Source organism: Abramis brama, assembly GCF_963993115.1.
Source record: "Abramis brama genome assembly, chromosome: 18".
Taxonomy (NCBI): domain Eukaryota; kingdom Metazoa; phylum Chordata; class Actinopteri; order Cypriniformes; family Leuciscidae; genus Abramis; species Abramis brama.
The window spans coordinates 34,768,806-34,784,737 of record NC_139980.1 but is presented as its reverse complement, the minus strand read 5'-3'; the positions used below and the strand labels follow the sequence as shown (position 1 = coordinate 34,784,737).

The window sequence follows — 15,932 nt, the reverse complement described above, 5'->3', positions numbered from 1 at the left end:
AGAAATTAAATCTACTCATTTAAAACTGGGGATTCTTGCTTTCTCCAAAAAATTATTGCATTAAAAGCTGTAATCATCTTTATTAAGTAGCATAGGTCATATACCCAAAACTATATGATGTATCTTTATATATTTAGTTTCTTTAAAAAAAATCTTCCCTAATTAGGCTACTTCTGTTCACTGAAGTACTTCTGTTCGCTAGAAGTTCACTGCAACTTATCCAACATCCTAAAGATAAATTATTATAAGCAGAAGATATTTCTAGTATAAAATATCGCATATTAATTTTCCAAGCAAAATGTATATTTTAGTCAGAATTATTGCGCTCCTATTTGGTGCGCATGCGCGCAGCAGCGCTCGTTCAATATGAAGATTAGCAGCAAAATGGATACATTTGCATGACTTTCTAACATTTACAGATGCAGAATATAACTGTAAAATGTAAGTTTTGCACTGAGGAGAAAAAAAAACATATCACAAACGCATAAAACAGCACAAAATATACGCTGTTTGATGGTGGATCGATTTGATCCACGATCGACCTCTAGGGCTGCTTAAGAAACGCGTGCACACGCAATTATCTAGACTTGATAAACCTGGATCAAATTAGTGAGATTGCGTGAACTTCAATTACCTTTTATGGAACCACTTTAGCCCCAACTTATTTGTTAGGCTCATTCAAGTCCGGTTTTGGAGTTTAATCCCCGCTTTTCTAAGCGTCTTTTATGGAACAACCCTCAGAATTGGAAGAAGAAAAAAAACAATCCAGAACTATTATATTCACCTGATGAGGCATAAAACACAAGCTGAATTCTGAACGGCAGAAATAGTACTAGTAAACTATTCTGAATTCAGCTCAATATGTGCATTCTATGTATGTTCAAAAAGGGTGGAAAAAACAAGGAATATTTAATCTTAAGAACAAATGGAAACACTCAGTTGTATAAACTCCCACTCATGCAAGTCTGGAGAATCATGACTGTTAATGAAGAGGGAGGGATTACCATTAATTAGCCAAAGTCTGTAGAGTACAAAAAGACCAAAGGGCAGCACCTCAGCAGTGTGACTAGCTGTTGAACAATGGCAGGAAGTTGGTGTGCTGTTCAGTCTCTGGCACTTTGTGTTTGGTTCTGTGCGTTCAGTCATGCTGTTCCGAAGTGGAGTGATCTGCCCCAGAATCCTCAAGCTCTGATGTTCCAGCAAACTGACCAGCGGTTTCAAAAGCCAGTTCAACAGCAATCTAGTCAATGGTTTACTCAGCAGGTTCAAAAGCCAGTTCAACAGCAAGCTAGTCAATGGTTTCCTCAGCAGGTTCAACAGCAAGCTAGTCAACGGTTTCCTCAGCAGGTTCAACAGCAAGCTAGTCAACGGTTTCCTCCGCAGGTTCAACAGCAAGCTAGTCAATGGTTTCCTCCGCAGGTTCAACAGCAAGCTAGTCAACGGTTTCCTCAGCAGGTTCAACAGCAAGCTAGTCAACGGTTTCCTCAGCAGGTTCAACAGCAAGCTAGTCAACAGCAAGCTAGTCAACAGTTTCCTCAGCAGGTTCAACAGCAAGCTAGTCAACAGTTTCCTCAGCAGGTTCAACAGCAAGCTAGTCAACAGTTTCCTCAGCAGGTTCAACAGCAAGCTAGTCAACAGCAAGCTAGTCAACAGTTTCCTCAGCAGGTTCAACAGCAAGCTAGTCAACAGTTTCCTCAGCAGGTTCAACAGCAAGCTAGTCAACAGCAAGCTAGTCAACAGTTTCCTCAGCAGGTTCAACAGCAAGCTAGTCAACAGTTTCCTCAGCAGGTTCAACAGCAAGCTAGTCAACAGCAAGCTAGTCAACAGTTTCCTCAGTCAGTTCAACAGCAAGCTGGTCAACAGTTTCCTCAGCAGTTTCTGCCTAAGCAGCCAGTGGCACAGGCAGAGCCCCTTGACAAATGTACTGTAGCTGATTATGAGCAGATTCAATGTGGACCACCTGGTATCAGTGGTGCTGAGTGTGCTGCTATCAACTGCTGCTTTAATGGACAGCAGTGTTACTATGGGAAGGCAGGTAAGAGTGGAGTCAATGTAGAGGCATTCATGTTAAACTGATCCTCAGCAATAACCTGCTCTTGTAACTCGTTCCAGTGACTGTCCAGTGTATAAGAGATGGTCAGTTTGTGGTAGTGGTGGCTAGAGATGTTACGCTGCCTCGATTGAGCCTGGATTCAGTCCGTCTCCTGGGTGGAAGTGATCCAGCTTGCAGTCCTGTGGGATCCACACCTTTCTTTGCTATATACCAGTTCCCTGTCACTGCATGTGGCACAAGCATGATGGTGAGTAGCTGCTAGTGGTTTTGTTCCGCATGGCTTAGAATGGATTGGATGCTAACAATGTTACTAATTGCAGGAGGACAGTGGATATGTGGTGTATGAAAACAGAATGATCTCCTCATATGAAGTGGGTATCGGACCACTTGGTTCCATTACAAGGGACAGCCATTTTGAGTAAGTGATGTATGCTTTATCATAAATGTGAATCATTGACAAATGCTACAAGCTGACTGTTTGTCGTCCAGGCTTCTCTTCCAGTGTAGGTACTCTGGTACCTCTGTGGAAGCTCTGGTTGTGGAGGTCAACACCGTTCCTCCACCTCCACCAGTAGCTGCTCCTGGACCCCTCAGGGTGGAGCTTAGACTGGCAAATGGTCAATGTGTCACCAAAGGCTGTGCAGAAGGTAAGTGTTGGTCCCAAGTATGCCTAAAGCCTTTCTAAAGCTCCAGTTTCTAGTTAAACACTGCATTCTTCCTCAGGGGACGAGGCGTACACGTCCTACTACAGTGACGCTGATTATCCAGTTACAAAAGTCCTGCGGGAGCCTGTGTTTGTTGAGGTGCACATTTTGGAGAGGACCGACCCCAACATTGTCCTGATGCTGGGACGTTGCTGGGCGACATCAACCCCCAGTCCACTCAGTCTACCCCAATGGGATCTTCTGGTTGATGGGTGAGTAAGGCCAGTCTTTATCCATCTAGTGTGCTGTAAGGCATTTCTGACTGCCTCTTTGCCTTTCAGATGCCCTTATCAGGATGATCGTTACCTGACCACATTGGTTCCAGTGGCTGGATCATCTGGTCTTCAGTTCCCGACCCACTACAAGCGCTTTGTTGTGAAGATGTTCACATTTGTAGATCCAGCATCACTGGCTCCTCTGCAGGAAACCGTATGCTCTGCAGCCTTACCGCAACCCTTAATATTAGTGCTTTTTACAGTGAATTCTATGGCTTAACCCTTTCCCCCTCTGTTAGATCTTCATCCACTGTAGTACAGCAGTGTGCCATCCCTCCTCTGGCTCCTGTGAGCAAAGTTGCACTAGGAAAAGTGAGTGCTTGCTGTAAACCAACTTCAGGAACTGTGATAATTTGTTTTTTAAAATGCTCATACTTCTACAAATCTTTTTACAGGAAGAGACACTCCCATCAAGACCATCTCTAGTGGGCAAACTGTGGTGTCTAGTGGGGAAGTCAAACTGGTCATGTGAATTTTGATTTAATAAATTGCATGAAACCCAACAGTCTCTTTGGTATTGACTTTCAACTGGAGTTGGATATTTCATGACTCTTCTCAGTTTTATTTATTGGGCCACACTAAACCGTGGTTGCAATTTTGCTATAGCGTTGTTTATTCCGTTTGGGGTGCTTGACTTGAGCTAAACAAGCCATTTAACTGAACTACTTGCCAAGCTCCAGTTACTAACCTGGGCCCCAATGCTTCTTTATAGCTCAATATCTTATGTAGCAGGGTGCTTTTATAATTTTTTATTTTACCTTTAATTCTGATGAAATGTAAAGAGATTTCTCAAGTGAGAATCATGATTATCAGTTTAACCATTTTGCAGGCCTACTTGTTTTTATGTGAAGGGCTTTTAAATCCTTTATGCATTGATAATCCACTTACGTGATGCTAATGAGCTCAGTTGGCCCATGAGGAGCTGGAATGGAGAGCTTGAGCTGGCTATCGGTCACAGAGGGCTTCGCTCTAACACTGCTCTCATGATAGATGTTCGTGTGCATCTCCAGACCACAATGAACATAGTCAGGGAAGTGAGTCCCAATCTCAGTCACAAACTCAATGCCAGCAGACAGGGTCAAAGCAAATTCCCTCTGTGGTGTAGTCATTAATTCATGTTAGTATACTACCAGTCAAAAGTTTGGATTAAGATTGTTTTAGCATTTATTTGATAAAAAAAAAATTAAAATGTATAAAATATTATTACAATGTAAAACAGCTGTTTTCTATGTGAATATATATAGTAAACTTTAATTAGGGGCCAAGCCCCTATTGTCATTTTTATTTTTCTTATTCCTCCCAAATGGGAGTCTATGGCAGCCCAATTAACGGAACATAGGAAAATTGTGAAATTTGGCACACTTGTACGGATGGTAAAGAATAGTAATTGGACCAATTTTGGAGTCTCTAGGACCAACTCTATAGCGCCACCACCAGTTCAAACTTTTGAACCTTTTGTTCTAGAAAAATTAAGTACACCTGATTTCTCTCATTATGCAGATCACATTCAGTATCTTACATTAAGACTCTGCCGATAACTTTGTTCAAAAGTTATGTCAGAAACTTAACGAGGTTGACTCAAAATTGGTTCAGAGGCTTCATCTTGGCTAAACTTTGATCAATTGAAACAAAAATTGGTTCTGAGGGAGCATTCCAAATTTGGGAACAGCGCCACCTACAGGTCATGAGATCTGAAAAATGGCTATTTTTACTCATAACTTTTGAACAGTTTGTCAGAAAATCATAATCTTTGGTTTCTATGGATTCCTTGTGTCATGACAGGATTGGATAAACCATGTGTCCACCATTTTGAATTTTGACATAAATTGCAATATAAATTTTACAGAACTTCACTAAATTTGGTAGGGATCATCAAGGGTTTTTCTTTAAGGTACCCGAGAAGTTTGAACACAGTGCCACCTTGTGTTCCAGAGATATACTTTTTTTGCAAAAACACATAACTTTTGAAAACATTGTTTAAAATTTGATTTATGCCATTATGTTCCTTGGGTTTTGCCGATTCCGATGAATCGGCAAACTGTCCGACTGTCCGTCATAATGAAGCATTGCTCAGATGATCTTTGGACCAAGGTGCACAGACCAGAACGGAGTTTTGATATTCACCACCGTTCCGGAGATATTTGTCTTCAAAGTTGACCTTGCTAATTGGTTAGCATGCTGACCAGATGCCATTCTTTCTAATCTGGCTCTTCAGCTATCAGGTTAACCATAACTTACATTAGCATTAAACTATCTTAGCATGCTAATCTGGTTAACATGCTAAGTAATGCTGTTGTGTCCTCAGTCCCACACGAAGGCTCTCCTCTGCAGTTCGGTGAGTTAGCATCAACTGAGTATTGTAAGCTGCTAAACCCTGTGCCACGAGCCCCAAACCTTTCAGGTCGTGTGTTCGAATCCTGTGTGGCACATGCCCAGGCCGCAAGAGGTACTGTGGCCAGAAGTGGTGCAAAAGTTGCTTCTGTTCCAGACATGGTGTCTTTCTGAGAAGGAACTCATTAAATATAACATTTGATTCTCAAGTAATATTTCTGATTATCATCAGACTGATTGTGAGATTCAGTCATATTTTTGTGGAAACCGTGAAACACTACCATTTAAAAATTTTGGTCAAGTAAGATTTTAAAAACAAATATATATATACTTTATACAAAGAGGCATCAAACTGCTCAAAAGTGACATTAAAAAACATTTATAATGTTACAAAAGATTCTATTTAAAATAAATGCTGTTCTTTTGAACTTTCTATTCATCAAAGAATCCTGAAAAATAAAAATATATCACGTTTCCACAAAAATATGACTGTTTTCAGCATTGAAATCAGAAATGTTGCTTGAGCATCAAATCATCATATTAGAATGATTTCTGAAGGATTATGTGACACTAAAGACTGGAGTAATGATGCTGAAAATTCAGCTTTGATCACAGGAATAAATTACATTGTACAATATATTTACATAGACAACAGCTTACATGAACACATTTTAGAGCACAATAGTAGAAATGCAAGATAATTTGTTGTTGACAATAACACGCGCACGACTGAAGTGTGTTGGACTCACCCTGACTGGATTAAAACTCAATCCTCCTTTGACTCCAGGAGTAAAGGTACCAGACAGAGCCACTCTCAGTGGAAAGCCAGCTCCGGTGGGCAGATAAAACTCATTATCCATGAAGATGTAGTGAAGGAAAAGCTCATTGTCGACACTTGAGAGCAGTCTTTTGAGGAACTATTTCAAAAATATAATGCTGATTATTAATGCAAAGAAATTTTGGTGACTGAAAATTGTTGTTTTGGGCAAACGGTTTTGGAGGATAGAAATCAATGACCCAAACAGTGACGTTTAATTAGCGTCTCTCTAATGGCGTTTTCAGCGTCTATTTTGTTCCACAACGTGGATAAACTACAATGGGTAAACATGTCAGCTGTGTGGACGCTAGTGCTGGATTAACAATGTCGATTTCTCATTTTTAATCGATACTGATCAGGATTGTCAAATTTTTAATGTGAGTGTGTGGAGGCGGGGACTAATTTGCATATTCATTATTCCATACTAAATGACGCAAGGGTGTTGAGTTACATTGAAGCTATTTTTAAGGCATGAAGAAATTATTTTCACAGGAATTTATTTTTTAAAATATGTCATTTTGATTATCAAAGATGAGTTTTAAAGGATAAAATAATTGACTTCACTTTAAATCTCAAGATCAATCTTTTGGTCAATGCTTTTCTCTGTTGATGCATGAAGACAACTTTACTACATATTTTCTTGTAGCACCTCCCATCCAATAATCAAAATAATTTTTGTGCTTTGATACTTTTGTTTAGAAACAAAGTCTCAGCTTTCAAATTCTGTCAATTTCATCACAAAATTCACCAATAAATGTGGATTTGTGTTGTGACAGATCACTTAACTGAGCATCTCTTCCTCTTTACTACTAGTTACTACCAAATAAACATCAATGACCATCAGAAAGAATGTTGAAAGATACAGAAAAACTTACTGAAATCAATCATGTCTCATGTAATCAATCAGTGTTTCAACCACGGAAAGACATCAATAAAACAGTTTGAGAACAATGTAAAGTTGATATAACAACTGCCTTGTTTGCATTACTAATTCTGATGACAGAATCCATGTGATGACAGCTGTGGTTGGTAAAGCTGTACTCACGTCAGTGGGGATCATCTTAAGGAGATTGTGAATCATCTTGCCATCTTTTGTATCAAGATACCCAAGTTCAGCACCCAGAAGCTTGAGGTACACCATTGCTTCAGGAGCATCCTGGGCCTTTAAGTCCTCGATAAGCTTGTTGACACTATGACTGATTTCATTGACTATGTTTTGAGAAGCCTGCAGGACACAGAAGAGATTGAGATTGTAATCCAGCTGTAAAGAAATACATCCATTTGCAACTTTCACTACATTTAATACCTGTCTCTTCTTCCTATCGTTTCCCATGAACGGCAACATGTTGTCTAAGACCTCATTGAGTTCGGTGGGCATCTTGTCGGTGGCATATAAGGTGGTCTTCATGATAGTATCTGGGAAGAATCCATCGTCACCAAAGAGAGCCTCCACAATGGGCTCAAAGCCCTTTCCCTCTATGCCAATCTGAAAGCAAGAATCAAATATATTAGGGCTGATTGATTATGGCAAACAGAATTTGGCAAAAATCAAACAGATTTCATAGGGCCATAATGAAGTAAATGTTATACTTTTATTGACCTCTGTACCTCAATCAAGTCCATATCAAATCCAAAAGCATTCAAGGTCATCTCCAGCATGACCTCCCTTGGAAGTTCATTAGGAGATTCAAAGATCATGTTTCCCTCTAAAGATCCAAGTCTGTAGTACCGAGAGAGTTCGTTTGGTTCCATTAGCATTTCAATCTCATTGCCTTGAAAGGCCTCTCGAATCTTCTGTCTCAAGCTAGGGAGTAAACAAAACAAGATTACCTTTTCTTCTGAAAATTAGATTAGGTTCTTCCCATTAAATGTATTACTTACTCCAGGGTCTCTGGTGCTGTAGAGCTCAAGATGTTGCTGATATGAGAGATGATAAAGCTCTTGACCTGAGGATTTTCCTCAACAAGGAGAGCCGCTGTCAGTTGAGCGAGTTCAGCAGGCGTGGGGTTCTTCATCAAGATGAGATACGCAGCTACACGCTTCTGTACGGATGCGGCTCTGTCCAGAATAGCATGCATGAGCACCTCTCGGCCCTGTAAGAGCCATGAAATGACCTTTAGACTAGGGCTGTGACATATATTAAAATAAAATCAATAACGCGATATGGCTTTAGTGCGATTGTCAATCGCGCATGCTGTGATTTTATAAAGTAAACACGTTCAACAAGTTTCAGAGTGATGTGCGTCATTTACACACGTTTACAACATGAGACAGTGTTTCAGAGTCTCATTAGCTGTTTCTACCCATCTATGTTATATTACTGGATGGAAACGCCAAGATGCAGATAGATTCTAAAAATTAGCATTAAAAAAACGTATGCACTTATTGAGGTGGCTAATTTTTTTAACAATAAGAAGACATGAGCATAGACTACGATGGAAACACATTTACCTAATAAATCCCTTTATGAGCAATAAAAAAACTCAGGTGACTTTGCCTCCAGGGGATGTGATTGGATAACTGTACTAACCAATGGACCAATCGCATCGCAGAATCTCAAAGGTTGGTTTGACCTGAAGTGCCTGAGCCAAAGTCTGTCATAAGAATGATTTGGTTTAATTCCCTAGAAGCTTCTCACATGATTGCATTCACAAACAAAAGGAATCCGAATGCAAGATAACATGATATCAAGTCATTTATAATCTAGGAAAAAAGAGTCATAGTTTCTTACCCAACTGCAGCCTTTTTATTACAGATATTTTGCTACAATTTCCCAGGAAGTGACGACTTTTCTAACACACATTGACCGCATTCGCAACTTTGGATGGACACAGAGCTAATTACCGTTAATCAAGATGTTCTCAGACTCTGTGAGCTGCACGCGTGTAAATGAACATAGTGCTTCACTCAGAAACCAGCAGCACATTTATTTATTTGCCAGCAACCTATCAAAATCTTTTTTATATATATTTTCTATGCAGATGCACTTCCCAACTAAATAAACCCAATCATTCTAGAATTATTCATTCTCTATAAATAGAACTATTAGAGTCATCGGGAGAAACTTCCTACATTTTTTTCAAAATATATATCACAATATATACAGCGGGGAAAATAAGTATTGAACACGTCATCATTTTTCTCAGTAAATATATTTCCAAAGGTGCTATTGACATGAAATTTTCACCATATGTTGGTAACAACCCAAGTAAGCCATACATACAAAGAAACAAACAAAAATAAGTTCAGAAATTAAGTTATGTGTAATAATGTGAAATGACACAGGGAAAAAGTATTGAACACATGAAGAAAGGGAGGCGTGGAAAGCCAAGACAACTGCTGAAAACTTACAGTAATTAAAAAGCAATCCAGCCCCCTGTCAGTGGAAATTAATAACAGCTGGTTCAGTCCCAAATGATGGCCTACAAAAAGGTCTCATTGCCAAGGTGTCACACAAGACGCATCTCATGATGGGTAAAAGCAAAGAGCTGTCTCAAGACCTTCGCAACCTAACTGTTGCAAAACATAATGATGGCATTGGTTATAGGCACCATTCTAAGCTTCTGAATGGTCCAGTGAGCACTTTTGGGGCCATAATACGGAAGTGGAAAGACAATAATTTCACCATAAATTTGCCTCGACCAGTGCTCCTCGCAAGATTTCTGATAGAGGAGTGAAAACAATAATCAGAATAGTTGTCCAAGAGCCAAAGATCACTTGTGGAGAGCTTCAAAAAGACCTGCAGATAGCAGGTACTGTTGTCTCAAAGAAAACAGTAAGTAATGCACTCCACCGCCATGGCCTGTATGCACGCTCACCACGCAACCCACATGGAAAGAACCTATATGAGGATATACAGTGAGGAAAATAAGTATTTGAACACCCTGCTATTTTGCAAGTTCTCCCACTTAGAAATCATGGAGGGGTCTGAAATTGTCATCGTAGGTGCATGTCCACTGTGAGAGACATAGGGCCCTATCTTGCACCCAGCGCAATTGACTTTGTACACTGACGCATGTATCATTCCTATTTTGCACCCGCGCAAAGCGCGCTTTTCCCTCCACAGAAGCACGTCGCTAAACTAGGGAATGAACTTGCGCTCCCTGGGCGGTTCAGCGCAAAAAAGGAGGCGTGTTCCGGCGCAAACGTTCCTTCATGCTATTTTGCAGGTTTAGAAAACAATTGCGCCACTAACCAGGAAAAAATAGTTTAAAGTCAGTGGCGGGTTGCGCATGTTATTCATATGCTATTTTAAGGGCGCATGCTTGGCCATAATCAATGTAGCGTGTGCACAACGCGCATACACTTTGATTCTCTCATCTACACAGAAGCAGCAGTTTTCATTTTTGCAAATCATACATTATTATGATAGATAGATAGATAGATAGATAGATAGATAGACAATTTATTATAAAAGCATACATCTAGCTTACACATTTACCCAAATTATCATACTCCTTTTTAACCGAAGTTAATTTGGGTGGGTTTCTCCATCCCCAACGTCCCTGACGAGAGCGTTGCTCTCCTCGGCTGTGAACCGCTCCTGGCGCGCGTCTGGCAAATCCGCCGTTATAATAGGAATCCGCTTTAGAACAAAGCGCGTCTGCTCTTAAAGGGAATGTGAGATGACGCTCTGATTGGTTTATTTCACGTTACGCCCAAACCACACCTATGAATAATGAAGCTACTTCAGACCAACCCATTTTAGATTTGCGCCTGGCGCAAGAGTCATTTATCCCGCTGGGAAAATAACAACAGCGCCAAGACCCGCCCACAAAGTTACTTGCGCTTTGAGCTTTGACACTTGCGTTTCAGATCGTTAAAATAGGGCCCAATATCTAAAAAAAAAAATCCAGAAATCACAATGTATGATTTTTTAACTATTTATTTGTATGATACAGCTGCAAATAAGTATTTGAACACCTGAGAAAATCAATGTTAATATTTGGTACAGTAGCCTTTGTTTGCAATTACAGAGGTCAAACGTTTCCTGTAGTTTTTCACCAGGTTTGCACACACTGCAGGAGGGATTTTGGCCCACTCCTCCACACAGATCTTCTCTAGATCAGTCAGGTTTCTGGGCTGTCGCTGAGAAACACGGAGTTTGAGCTCCCTCCAAAGATTCTCTATTGGGTTTAGGTCTGGAGACTGGCTAGGCCACGCCAGAACCTTGATATGCTTCTTACAGAGCCACTCCTTGGTTATCCTGGCTGTGTGCTTCGGGTCATTGTCATGTTGGAAGACCCAGCCTCGACCCATCTTCAATGCTCTAACTGAGGGAAGGAGGTTGTTCCCCAAAATCTTGCAATACATGGCCCCGGTCATCCTCTCCTTAATACAGTGCAGTCGCCCTGTCCCATGTGCAGAAAAACACCCCCAAAGCATGATGCTACCACCCCCATGCTTCACAGTAGGGATGGTGTTCTTGGGATGGTACTCATCATTCTTCTTCCTCCAAACACGTTTAGTGGAATTATGACCAAAAAGTTCTATTTTGGTCTCATCTGACCACATGACTTTCTCCCATGACTCCTCTGGATCATCCAAATGGTCATTGGCAAACTTTAGACGGGCCTTGACATGTGCTGGTTTAAGCAGGGGAACCTTCCGTGCCATGCATGATTTCAAACCATGACGTCTTAGTGTATTACCAACAGTAACCTTGGAAACGGTGGTCCCAGCTCTTTTCAGGTCATTGACCAGCTCCTCCCGTGTAGTTCTGGGCTGATTTCTCACCTTTCTTAGGATCATTGAGACCCCACGAGGTGAGATCTTGCATGGAGCCCCAGTCCGAGGGAGATTGACAGTCATGTTTAGCTTCTTCCATTTTCTAATGATTGCTCCAACAGTGGACCTTTTTTCACCAAGCTGCTTGGCAATTTCCCCGTAGCCCTTTCCAGCCTTGTGGAGGTGTACAATTTTGTCTCTAGTGTCTTTGGACAGCTCTTTGGTCTTGGCCATGTTAGTAGTTGGATTCTTACTGATTGTATGGGGTGGACAGGTGTCTTTATGCAGCTAACGACCTCAAACAGGTGCATCTAATTTAGGATAATAAATGGAGTGGAGGTGGACATTTTAAAGGCAGACTAACAGGTCTTTGAGGGTCAGAATTCTAGCTGATAGACAGGTGTTCAAATACTTATTTGCAGCTGTATCATACAAATAAATAGTTAAAAAATCATATATTGTGATTTCTGGATTTTTTTTTGATTATGTCTCTCACAGTGGACATGCACCTACGATGACAATTTCAGACCCCTCCATGATTTCCAAGTGGAAGAACTTGCAAAATAGCAGGGTGTTCAAATACTTATTTTCCTCACTGTATGCGCATATATGAAACCTATATGCAGTTTATATGCACATATGCAGCAAGACCTAAACTCGCTGCTTCAGATCTATGTGTCTCCAGAAGCTTGTGTTCTACAAGTGAACGGCGCCTTGTGGTGCCATCATCCCGAAGAGACACAAAATCACTTTCACTGACCTTTCCCTGGACTGTTCCCTGCTGGTGGGATGACCTGCCCAACTCAACACATTTTCAAGAAAATGCTAAAGATCCATCTTTTCATAAACACTTGACCCAATAATACTAAATCTTTGTTTTAAACTTGTGTACTGTGCTACACTAACTGGGACTTGTCACTGCACTTGTTGCTTCTATTGTTCTCTTAATTTTTAAGTCACTTTGGATAAAATGTAATTGTAAATGTGTAAAATAAGTTATATTACAGTATAAAGGCATACAGCAATTGCCTTTTAATGTAGATATTTTTACATGTTCTAAATTATATACTAAGATTGTATTTCCTATCATTCACATATTTTGATGTTCAGTGTTTGTTTAATGAGTAATACTGTAAATGTGCAGGTAAATACGTTTAGTTAATTTAACAGAAATTGACTGTACATTTGCTATTATTAAGTACTTAATTAGAGATTAGAGAGAACTATATATAAAAAAGATAATTACTGTAGATAGACAGCATTATTATAAAATAACTTTATAAAACCCTAAATTTGACATCATTTATCCGTTTTTTCCACGGTTTAATGAGCCATTATCAAACCGTAATGTACTGTAATTTAATTCATTTTGACTGTAAAGTCAATTCTGTATTTTCACGCTTTTTGCGTGTAATTTTGTGAAATGGTTATTTGCTGTAATTTAACGGAATCCGTCTGGAAACTTTGCTGCCAGAGATTTACCGTTTGTATATGGGATTTTTTTTTTTTACAGTGTAGGCCTAGTAGCTATGGATTTTAATAATTTTACTAATATAGGGCCTATAGGTAAACATATAGGTGAACATATAGGTGAACATATAGGTGCATATATAGGTGCATATATAGGTGAACATATAGGTGAACATATAGGTGCATATATAGGTGAACATATAGGTGCATATATAGGTGAACATACAGGTGCATATATGTGCATATAATATAGGAAAACGGCCAATTTGATATATGTCACATATATTAAAAACCTATATCAAAACCTATATTAAAACATATATGTTTATATAGGTTATTTCCATGTGGGAAGACTCCCATGATTTGGAAAAGCCAGTGAAATACTGGGAGAATATAGTGTGGTCACATGACAGCAAAATTGAACTGTTTGGATGCCATAATACACACCATATTTGGAGGAGAAATGGCAGTGCACATTACCCTAAAAACACCATTCAACTTGGTGTTGGCTCTTGGACAACTCTTCTGATTATTGTTTTCACTCCTCTATCAGAAATCTTGCGAGGAGCACTGGTCGAGGCAAATTTATGGTGAAATTATTGTCTTTCCACTTCCGTATTATGGCCCCAAAAGTGCTCACTGGACCATTCAGAAGCTTAGAATGGCGCCTATAACCAACGCCATCATTATGTTTTGCAACAGTTAGGTTGCGAAGGTCTTGAGACAGCTCTTCGCTTTTACCCATCATGAGATGTGTCTTGTGTGACACCTTGGCAATGAGACCTTTTTGTAGGCCATCATTTGGGACTGAACCAGCTGTTATTAATTTCCACTGACAGGGGGCTGGATTGCTTTTTAATTACTGTAAGTTTTCAGCAGTTGTCTTTTTGCGCCTCCCTTTCTTCATGTGTTCAATACTTTTTCCCTGTGTCATTTCACATTATTACACATAACTTAATTTCTGAACTTATTTTTGTTTGTTTCTTTGTATGTATGGCTTACTTGGGTTGTTACCAACATCTGGTGAAAATTTCATGTCAATAGCACCTTTGGAAATATATTTACTGAGAAAAATGATGACGTGTTCAATACTTATTTTTCCCGCTGTATATCACAAAATATCACAATGTCAGTATTTTCCAATATTGTGCAGCCCTATTTTAGACTGACTTCAAACTCACCAAGAGCTGTGGGTTTATTTAACAGCTCACCTCTTCAGGTACAGGAATCTGTCTGTAGACCTGGACCGCGGCCTGTTGGACTGCAGGGGAGGCAGCCGGCTGCTTGATGCATTGAATAACAGACGACTGCAAAGCAGGACGCGCAGCTCCCAGTGCAGCCACCATGTTGCCAATGACCTGTAATAGACTTTTAGGGTAATCTAACGAGACCAGTTTCATGATGTTTGGCCAAACCGTTCAGCAGTTATAAGCAAAAACTAAATTCTTCATTTCTCTTGACCAGTAGGTGGTGCTGTGCCACAAATGTGCAAGTACAATCGAGTCATGATTATGATGACATGTAAGTTTCGTCCCAATATGCTGAAGCATTGGAGAGTTATAGCCTAATGTCCATTTTGGCATGTCAAATTCATTGTACAGTATGAGTATGATTTGGTCTATCAAAAATAATTTACAAAGTTTTTCTAACTCAATCAGACTCCAGATGTTAGCAGTCACACCTTGTGGGAGGCTTTCAAAGCATTCATTCGCGGCCAGGTAATTTCATATTCCTCACAAGTAAGGAAAGCCAAAAAACTTAGACTATCCACAATAGCTGACGAACTGTCTAAGTTAGATGTCTCTTATGCCGCTTCCCCTTCACCTGTCCTCTATGCTAAAAGAGTTCAATTACATTCAGAATTCAACCTTCAGTTGACCGATTTAATAGAGAGACAGCTTAGGCAATGTAGACAGCATTTTTTTGAGCATGGAGACAAGGCTGGTAAGCTTTTGTCCTATCAGGCTCGATCGACTAGCACTTCAAGATGGATTTCTGGTATCAGATCCCCAACAGGTGAATTAGTTACGGAACCAGCTGAAATTAACCTGGTTTTCTCAGACTATTATGCTAGACTGTACACTTCAGAAAGCCCTCCCAATAATACTACAAATTTAGATCTTCTCAACTCGCTTGAATATCCCACAATTGATGAAAACACTGCTAAGAATCTAGGCGACCCAATTACAGAATTAGAGATACAGGTAGCAATTAATTCCATGAAACCGGGAAAATCTCCTGGCCCTGATGGCTTTACCGTTGAGTTCTATAAAGCTTTTGCTCCCCTTTTAGTTCCTACTTTAGCACTGCTTTTCAATGACTCTTTTAAGGTGGACTGCCTTCCTCCTACTTTATCCGAGGCCTCTTTTTCTTTTCTCCTTAAAAAGGATAAAGATCCTATTTCTTGCGGTAGTTATAGACCAATATCACTTCTGAACGTAGATTTTAAAATTCTGGCTAAAGTTTTATGTTCTCGCCTTGAACGTGTATTACCATGTTTAATTTTTCATGACCAGACAGGCTTCACCCCAGGAAGACACTCTTTTTTTAACACT

The 15,932-nt window shown here is 39.9% G+C and overlaps 2 protein-coding genes across 2 annotated transcripts in view; one reads left to right on the top strand and one right to left on the bottom strand.

Moving 5' to 3' along the window:
* apobb.2 (apolipoprotein Bb, tandem duplicate 2) overlaps window positions 1–15,932 on the bottom strand; it is a 50,300-nt gene that overhangs the window by 17,866 nt on the left and 16,502 nt on the right. The window contains exons 11-17 of the mRNA XM_084090646.1: window positions 14,589–14,735; window positions 8,062–8,273; window positions 7,789–7,984; window positions 7,487–7,666; window positions 7,226–7,405; window positions 6,113–6,280; window positions 3,921–4,126 (exon numbers count right to left, since the gene is read on the bottom strand). Of these exons, the coding sequence (XP_083946772.1) occupies window positions 3,921–4,126; window positions 6,113–6,280; window positions 7,226–7,405; window positions 7,487–7,666; window positions 7,789–7,984; window positions 8,062–8,273; window positions 14,589–14,735 (1,289 nt within the window). The remainder of the gene's footprint in view (window positions 1–3,920; window positions 4,127–6,112; window positions 6,281–7,225; window positions 7,406–7,486; window positions 7,667–7,788; window positions 7,985–8,061; window positions 8,274–14,588; window positions 14,736–15,932) is intronic.
* On the top strand, window positions 947–3,644 carry LOC311068294 (zona pellucida sperm-binding protein 4-like). Its single transcript, XM_084090647.1, has 8 exons — window positions 947–2,035; window positions 2,113–2,300; window positions 2,374–2,471; window positions 2,543–2,700; window positions 2,777–2,969; window positions 3,039–3,186; window positions 3,272–3,344; window positions 3,428–3,644. The coding sequence occupies exons 1-8, from the start codon at window positions 1,081–1,083 to the stop codon at window positions 3,502–3,504; spliced, it is 1,890 nt and encodes a 629-aa protein (XP_083946773.1). The 5' UTR covers window positions 947–1,080; the 3' UTR covers window positions 3,505–3,644.

Bases quoted from the DNA above. Each gene is read 5' to 3' on its own strand.
- LOC311068294 (XM_084090647.1), top strand. From the start codon at position 1,081: ATGGCAGGAAGTTGGTGTGCTGTTCAGTCTCTGGCACTTTGTGTTTGG. The intron at 2,970-3,038 runs GTGAGTAAGGCC...TTTGCCTTTCAG, and splicing joins TGGGATCTTCTGGTTGATGG to ATGCCCTTATCAGGATGATC. The intron at 3,345-3,427 runs GTGAGTGCTTGC...ATCTTTTTACAG, and splicing joins GCAAAGTTGCACTAGGAAAA to GAAGAGACACTCCCATCAAG.